The 8,953-nt window shown below is 35.5% G+C and overlaps 1 protein-coding gene across 1 annotated transcript; it reads right to left on the reverse strand.

The window, feature by feature from the left end:
- Positions 1 to 3,428: 3,428 nt before the first annotated feature.
- LOC114360998 (pyruvate dehydrogenase [acetyl-transferring]-phosphatase 1-like protein, mitochondrial) lies at positions 3,429 to 7,236 on the reverse strand. Its single transcript, XM_028315898.1, has 4 exons — positions 6,791 to 7,236; positions 6,421 to 6,559; positions 5,370 to 5,536; positions 3,429 to 5,271 (listed from the first exon to the last, which is right to left on the reverse strand). The coding sequence occupies exons 1-4, from the start codon at positions 6,986 to 6,988 to the stop codon at positions 4,285 to 4,287; spliced, it is 1,491 nt and encodes a 496-aa protein (XP_028171699.1). The 5' UTR covers positions 6,989 to 7,236; the 3' UTR covers positions 3,429 to 4,284.
- Positions 7,237 to 8,953: the final 1,717 nt, after the last annotated feature.

An 8,953-nucleotide genomic window follows, 5' to 3' on the forward strand; every position in this document is an offset into this window, starting at 1 on the left:
TATGGTCCAGTGGGTCTAGACAAAGTGCAAATTATAATCGCAAACCAGTCGAAAAGTGGTCGAAAAGTCCCTTTTTTGTATGGAGTTTTGACGGATTCGATTTTCGATTCGATCAAAAAGTGCGTTTTGTCTAGGGGGCCAGCAGTATTTATTCTATGTCAGTCGCAATTAAACCTGTCATTTCTCCTGGTCCAAATTGAAATCAAAGTAAATCTAATGTCGGTATAAAAACAAACAATAAACTTAATCCGTATGTTCGCCACCACTCTACCATCTAATTATTTTTAAATCCTTGTCTATTTGTCTTTTGATGTAAATAATAACGTTATTCGCCTACTTTATTAGATATTATGAATATTCACTTTTAATAATAAAGGATGATTAATAATAAACGAAGTTGAAACTAAAATGCGTGTTTCATTTTAAACCATTTTTATGTTTACCTACATCTGTGAGCAAATAGGTGATGTGAAAATAACGCTATCTGATTGGTTATTTATACGCATCTCTCTTCTCCGCTTTGGTGGAAAACGGGCTAAATTAAAGGCTGGATTGCACCATCTTACTTTAACTTTGACAAACGTCAAAAATTTGTCAAAATAAAAACCGCAGATAAAAATGCTAAATAACAGGCTATATTAATATCCAGAAAACGGCAACAATGAATAATAAAAATTTTTTTTTCTTTTTTTTTTAGAAAAATCTGTTTTTTAATTTTTGTTTATTTGATAAATTTCTCCAAATAATGCCCCTGTCACAGGTGGTTTTTATCTGTTCGTGTTAATCTCCATTGTACTACCTTACTGGTAAAACCAAAAATCTCATGTCTCTGTCCCTATCACCAGGCCTGTTCATCTCCGCGAGTTTACATCGAAAACAAAACACGCACGATGGCCCACCTACAGGATACTATTCGACAAGGCCTCACATACGAGCGAACCATTGACTCACGCACGCGTATTCTTGTGTATGATGGAAGAAAATAAAGAAAATGGTGTACTAAATACTGTGCAGTATTTAACTGCCTAAATAATAATAAAAACACAGAATGTACTTTTTTAAGTTGCCTAAAGACACTGAGATGTAAATAAGTAGTTAATATTATTCTTGATAATTCATGCTAAATCATGTATTTCCTCCGCCATTTTCCGCAGTTTGGCACCTCACGTCACATCATTTTACCGAAGTCAGCCCTATATAGTTCCAAAATACTGGACTGTCCTGTCGATGACATTGACAGTGGGGCGCCACCGTCAATACCGGATCGCTGGTTCAGATTTTAGCCATGTTGGAAACCATATAGTTGAACGATGGTAGCGCCCCCCTGTCATTGAGTTTGGTGGGACAGTTCAGCGTGGTTCATCTATAGCTTCGGCGCAGTGCCGATCACTGACGTTTGTCAACAAAATGGTGCTTGACTCTTGAGACAGGCTAAATTACACCATATTGTTAATGACATTGAGCATACATTTTTTTAAATACCTTCGCGAAGTAAAACTTCTGTACGTAGTACTTATTATTATTCTGTGCTATCACAACGATTGCAATGAGCGTTTGAACACTTTGAACTAAGTCGATCCGGGCGCGCCTTTCAACGCTTCGTTAACAACGAAGCTGAAAGTGGCTCTACCTTTGTAATTTTGATAAGAACAAGTTAGATAAAAAAAAAAGATTTCGAAGTAAATTAAGCATTTTAATTAAAATTATCTCTACGGAGAATAATGTGGTGGCAAGCCTTTGTTCAAACGATCAAAGCTAACTTTGTGATAGCGAATTAGGGATAGAGACATGAGATTTTTGGTTTTTCAAAGATAATAATATAATAGAAAATAATACCATATTGGTGGTAATAAGGGCATTATTTGGAGAAATTTATCAAATAACTAAAAATGACGTTTTCTTTAGAATGTAGGTAAGTAACTGAAAGAAAAATAATTTTTTTTCCTACCGTAAAAATAGGTCTATAATTTATCTATTTTCTTTTATGTGCACTTTATCAAGACTCACACTGTAGAGGTAACGACTAATAAGTAAAAAACAAAGATATATGAAAGCGTGATGTATTTTATATTACAAACAGCGTCAACTACTTACACACGATTACAATCTAATAATCATAGATAATAAAAGTATAATAAATTATTATTATTATAAATGTATTTATGTTATTGCTAACCATGACATTATTATTTTATATTGTATATTGTTAAGATCACAACAATGTTAAAATTATCATCATTTATATCAATTTATACATTCTAATAACACTTGACGTCGCTTTTCAGAGTTGCTATAGACGTGTTGACACCACCAGTCCATGAAGATCAGTACTGTTGTAGAAAATTCAATAAAACTAGTATCTACGTTAATCTTTAAGACATAAGAAAGATATATCTTTTTGAATTATCCAAATCGGACCATTACTTACGAAGATATTAAGTAATAAACATAGGCCGTTTTTGCCGCTAAAAGTCAACGTACGCAAGGCCGCGTGACGTCATTATATCCGAATCGAGCGCAGCCGGCGTACTAATGGGATGGAAAATATTTTTTTCCGGCTAAACTATCAGTTTTAGAAAAAAAACGGCGAATAGATAGGTAGGTACGTAGGTTTAACTCAGAAAAACTAAATAACAGGTAGGTATTGCGTGTACATCGAAATGATCTTCATAGCAATGTCTTGTAGCCTAGGCAGAGTGTATCTGCCTCAGCTATACTTATTGTTAGAAGTAAATAAATTAATATTTATACATTTTTATATTTTACTTGGACGAAGATATGACTCTAACAACACTTATGAACACTTTATTTGAATAAATCGCCAAATATACCACCGCGGAGACCCTAATCGCGTCTCCGCGTTCCACTGAATCGTATGAGCGTATGGATTTTTTGCGATATTTTTCACAATTTCTATTTAAGCTATCTATCGATAGCTTACTTTATTCTGATGAATAAATGTCATAACAAGTTTTTCTCTAAAACTGATAGTTTGGCTAGAAAAAAATATTTTCTATCCACGCAGTACGCCGGCAGCGTTCGGATCGGATATAGTGACGTCATCGATCCCGCGCCGGGCGGTCAGTGAACTTTTTTAGTAATTTTGCCATAACTTCGTCAATTTTTGTCGTAGAACAAAAATTTTTGGACTGTATATTAAGGATTTCTTAGACCTATAAATCTGCATTCACAGCTAAAAATCGAAATGATCCTCATTATGACACAGTTTTTATGAAGTCGGCGTTTTCATGTGTTGGTTTCTCTATTAATAGCCAAATAATTTTTTTTCTAAGTTGCAAAACACTGAAATAAAGCTATTCTTTTAAATAATTAATCTTTACAGAATGCCCGAAATAGCGAACTTAGAACCACGCGAATTAAAAAAACACCTAGAAACAACATATAAAAATGTGACTTTAGTTTCGCCAAATTATGATTTCAAATTAAATACCTAATAATAATATGTTCTTTTTTGCGGGTGTCATTGAAATAAGCGAAAATATCATATTTCACATTTCTTTCGCATAGCTCAGCTACGGCCCCAATAATATAGAAAATAATGCCGCTAAATAAGATTACTTAAAAAAAACATATTCAAAATAATAGTATAAAACGGCTGACAATATCTTTAAGCAGATCATATCATTGTTCGTGTGTATTAAATAATAAATAACACGAAATAAACTACATAACACAACTAAAATAAAGGCCAGTAGTTTAAAAAACTAATGTTTTTACATTTCAGTTTATAGCCACTTGCAGTATTTTTTTCATTATGTTGATTCACAGAGCAAACAAATGGAACGCTAAGCCATGCAAAAAGAATTTCTTTTGCTATAACACCTGGGTCCTAGGATAGTAAAAATAACTCTTGAACTCACGGGAATCCAATAAAAAAAGGGCTGTGAAACTTACTTAGCTTATATGCAGTGGTTGGTTGATGCATAAGGAGTGCACTTAATAATAAGTCTATATGTACGAAGATTAGCACCTTTCCAAGCAAGTGAGTAATATTTTCTCATTTCATATCTTTCCAGTTTCTTATTCATTCAGTGGAAATATAAACATCAAGATAATATTTATGGAAGCATATATTGGAAGAATCTCTGAAAATCTACGCCTTTTCATGGATATAATGGACTGTAACAATCCACACACACATAAACACGATTCAGACAATCTTGTGATGGTGTTCTTAAAATTAAAACGTCACTGTCCAATTTCGATTGTAAACAGTGATGCACCCAAGTCGTTGCTTTGTATGATAGACGGATATTGATACATTTAGGTGGGACATTGCCTGAGATATTCTGAGTCGAAGAAAACGACAGTGACCGTGATGTCGTCGCGGAACATACGGCTGACGTCGGGCGCCAAGCTAAGTAAGTGCGCCAAGCGCGAGTGGTCCACGCCATACTCAGTCCCGCCGATCGCGTGCCGAATCAAGTGCGTCGCTGCATTCCTATCCTTCGGCTTACTCTTCAAACTCTCCCTTCTGTGTAACAACAAATCGTTGATGTCCCCCAACTGTATATTCTTTCTCGGCAATTTGAGCGGATTGAAAAACACTTTGCCCTTCATATGCTCACCCACCAACTTCACCGCTTGCAAGGGTGTCATCATATCCCACAGCCCATCTGAGGCAATGATCATAAACTTATCTTTCGATGTGAGTCGATGGTAATAAATATCTGGCAGTGCAGTTAAATAAGGCGGTGTGTGATAGTTGGGAGGTACGGCTCTTTGGCCGACCAGTGGGACAGCCACGTTGTTCAAAGTCTCCAGAGACCACTTGTAACGATAATCGCCTAAACTGCGCAGTGGGGCCAACTCCCCGAGCAAACGGTCTCTTCTTATCACAGTCTTTCTTTCACTGTCTGGGTGCTCATTCCATATTCTTTTCAGTTCGTCAAAGTTTTCAGAATTGTGCTCTTTAGTGATTTTTTTTGCAATCCATTCGTTATCTTCTGTCAAGGTTCCTAGCACAGCATTGCAGTCACCAACATTAGCTACATGCAAATGAGGTCCGTCAATATGAGAAAGACATGCAACTGCTCCAGACAGCGCCACTGATAGTGTCTTGGGGTTAATGGTGCCTGATTTTTTGAAGGGTTCAATTACTTCTTTTGATATATCACTATCTAATTTCATAATACTTTGCTCCAATGACGTACGTATGTCTGCACCCTCTCTAGGTAAATTTGATAATTCTTGTAAATATTCTTTGAAACTGTTCTCATACATTATTTTCAAATCTTCTACAATTTCCACCTAGAAAAAACAATGAAAATTGATTATTATCAACAATACTGTTTACCTTAATATTGTAATATTATTATGTAATTATTAAAAGATATAAATATAAGTACCCTATCATTATAAGTGTCCAGCAAATTTTCTTTTGGTTCAGTCCTAATATATTTCTTTAGATCATTTAAAGGAAGTAGTGCAGCAGCCACATAGTTTAACAGCCTCTTCGAGATCACCTGAGCACAAGCTGGTCCACCATGGCCGTCAAAAATTCCCATTAAGAGACCTGAAATATTTTGTAACAGTCACAAATTTTATTTACACAATAGTAGTACAAGACCTGAATAGGGTTATGATGGAGATGTGGGCATTATAAGAACTCGCTTAAATATAGAGACATTATTTATACTTCAAATATCATAAAGAGATTAATAACTGCAACTGAATAACTTCCAACATTGCTATTTATCTCCAAAGTAACAAAGTGATAAAATTAACTTGCTTAAGAGCCATTGTTGTGCCAATGTCACAGCTTTGTAAAAGTTTATAAAATATAAACTTTTACTACCGTTTTCTACCAACTTTTAGTCCCGGTTTCTACCAATGCGGAGCAGAAAAAAGTATTGGATAAACAATCAGAACTCCATTCTCCAATAATATATCTGTTTGGTTATTCAAAACATTTCTCTGCATCGCTAGGCGTTGGTGAAATCCAGGCCTTAGATTTCATTCACAAAAACATAAAAAAAGAGGAATATCCACAAATGATAAGTAATATTAAAGTATACACAATGATAGCACTGTTTAAGAATTCGCCTTAGCATCATTTTTTATTAAGTAGGTACATCAATTAACTTTTGAATCTGGTTTATGTTAATAGTAACCATCACCCTTACATACGAGCTGTGATATATTTCTTAGCATTTACCTATGTAGATATCAGTCAGAAGTATAAAAGCAGATGTGTTGATGATGAACGGAAAAAAATCACCACTAGGTATCTTCCTCAATGGGATGATCCTATGAATGAAGTAAGGTCTTATTCCTCAACAGGATAGTTATATATCCAAATCCTGAATTATGTTACATTGCCTCTGAAATGGCACGGTTAGTTGGATATGGGTCATCAGCATCATGTAATTCAAAATAACAACAAACTATTGAAATTACCTGATGTCATCTTGCACTGAGCTTCACTTCTTGTATCTTCAATGGGATCGTTTGATGCCAGCTGGTTGGAATCATAGGACTTAACTGCACCAGATGTAAATTCCTTGTTAAATTCATTCTTCCGTAAAATTACTGTAACCTACAAAAATATAACAATACATAAAAAAGACAGTCAATAATTAAAATAGGTCCTCTTTTGGACACTTATCTTCAATGCAAATGTAGAACATTGATCATTTATAAATTTCAAACACAAACAGGTTTAAAAGTCGAGTAGCAGTGATTGGCAATTGTGTGATAAAACTAGGACCAGCTAGTTTGTTTTTTAAGGTTTAAGGTCAAGTTTGATAGGTACTTAAAATGGACTTACTTCTTGAGGCGATGGTAGCACCGTAACTGCATCTTTTTGAGCTTGTCTTAATTGTTTACATGAATGAAATGAGCGCCCGTAAGTCGGTGGGCAGCTAGCTAAAAAGTCTTTATTCCAGTTACCTAATAATTTTTGCCGGAGCCCAGGATCTAATTTTAGACACGAATTAACAATTATGTTTATATTGGAATAACTCATGTTTACGGAGAAGATAAACAGAAACAGCCGGTTTTTACGGGCATGTTATGCAACCATACTCAATTAAGAAGTAAATCAATGTTTCTAGCTGTTTTTCCAATTTTATCGAGTTTCTCGTCTTGCCAATTATTTACCCATTTTTGACATTTATGGTTTTTTTAGTCACAGCCCGTACAACAGCTGCAATGCAATGCAGGACGTCCTGGATCTGAAAAAGGAATGAATGCCGAATTTTCATGGAACTAATGTAGAAAGTATGAAGATTGGCAAATTGTGCATAGATACTAGCGCCCCCGCTACCTACGGCACTTTCAATTTTACAAATATTGACACTGACTGACAGTTTCATGATTTTACTTTTTTTTTTATTTTAAATTATGGCTTTATGTGGTTTTAGACATACAGCCAGTTTCACAGATCCAAAATACTGAACTGTCCTATGCATGACATTGACAGTGGGGCGCCACCGTCAATACCGGATCGCTAGTTCCGATTTTTGCCATGTTGAAAACCATATAGTTGAACGATGGTAGCGCCCCCCTGTCATTGAGTTTGGTGGGACAGTTCAGCGTGGGTCATCTATATCAAGTGATCAATTTTAATCACAATCACAGAAATTAAAAATTCATTATTTCAATTTCTGCCCAACCGGGAATAGGCTAGTTGCCTAAAAAATTTTTTTTAGTCCGTAATGTTTAATATCAAAAAATATTGGACACATATATTTTTATTTGTCAATCTAACAAATAATTACATAGTTATGGTGCGTTGAAGTTGCGCACGACGTCACAACGTGCGGCATTTTTAAGCAAGCGTTGACGTCACGGGCCTCTTCTTATGAACTTTGGGGCGCTTTATCTCTTTAAATTTTCATTAGTTTGAAAAAGTGAAAAATACGTGTAGAGTATTTTCTGATAAGTTAACTGACGGACTAATTAAAACTCTTGCTTTTTGACCCAGGCAACATCCCCATTGAATCCGGGACCTCTCGGCACAGTAGTCCGTTCTGAACCACTACACCAAACGGCTGACTAATGTTTGAAGAATGGACAAAGTTAATGAAGAAATTATAATAAACATTAAAGAAAAAAATAAGCAATTTCATACTTTAACCCCTTTATTTTTGCCATTTCTAGTTTGCAATTGCAACGTTGTCAGTGATGATGTCCACAGAATCCATATCTGTGATGATGTCATATCGCGTGCGACTTGGCGAACTCCGCGCTACTTGGCGCAAGTCTTAGCGCAGCAAGTACATTATATGCGGCCAATGACTATTGACAATTTGCCGCATAATTATCCTAGTACAGATCCAAAATACTGAACTGTCCTATGCATGACATTGACAGTGGGGCGCCACCGTCAATACCGGATCGCTAGTTCCGATTTTTGCCATGTTGAAAACCATATAGTTGAACGATGGTAGCGCCCCCCTGTCATTGAGTTTGGTGGGACAGTTCAGCGTGGGTCATCTATATGCGGCAAATTGTCCAAATCGAAGCGCTAGCCTCTACGGCTAGCCCGCACACCGAAGTAAGGGATATTCTAAGGTTTTATTACTGTATATGTCACCGTAAGATTGCAAACATCGTTCGATTACAATCTATCTCGTGAGATTGTAAACTGTCGAAAAATTGTGAACCGTAACATATGATTGCAATTTAACGCATTATTTTTCGCTATATTGTAATCTATCGAAGTGAAACTGTAAAATTACAATCTGTCCCGCGTCAAATTGTCAACTGTCCGAAAGCTCTTCCTGATTGGTCGGTCTTATTGTAAGAGCGACCAATCACGACCAGCCGTTCTTTGTCCCCACAGAGTTAGAAATGAAATAGAGATGATAGTTAAATAAAATAAATACACTTCAAAAATTCTTCAAGTATTTGTTTATTATTTAGTAGGTAACAATTATTTTGTCTTTAAACATAAAATAAAATTGGAAATATCAAAAAAACACTTTTA

This window comes from Ostrinia furnacalis, unplaced genomic scaffold, assembly GCF_004193835.3.
Source record: "Ostrinia furnacalis isolate ACB-3 unplaced genomic scaffold, ASM419383v2 OfSCF5357, whole genome shotgun sequence".
Taxonomy (NCBI): domain Eukaryota; kingdom Metazoa; phylum Arthropoda; class Insecta; order Lepidoptera; family Crambidae; genus Ostrinia; species Ostrinia furnacalis.

Excerpts from the sequence above, each read along its gene's own strand:
- LOC114360998 (XM_028315898.1), bottom strand. The coding sequence starts at position 6,988 with ATGAGTTATTCCAATATAAACATAATTGTTAATTCGTGTCTAAAATTA. Across the intron at positions 6,560-6,790 it reads TGCTACCATCGCCTCAAGAA|GTTACAGTAATTTTACGGAA; the intron begins GTAAGTCCATTT and ends ATATTTTTGTAG. Across the intron at positions 5,537-6,420 it reads TCAGTGCAAGATGACATCAG|GTCTCTTAATGGGAATTTTT; the intron begins GTAATTTCAATA and ends AAAATATTTCAG.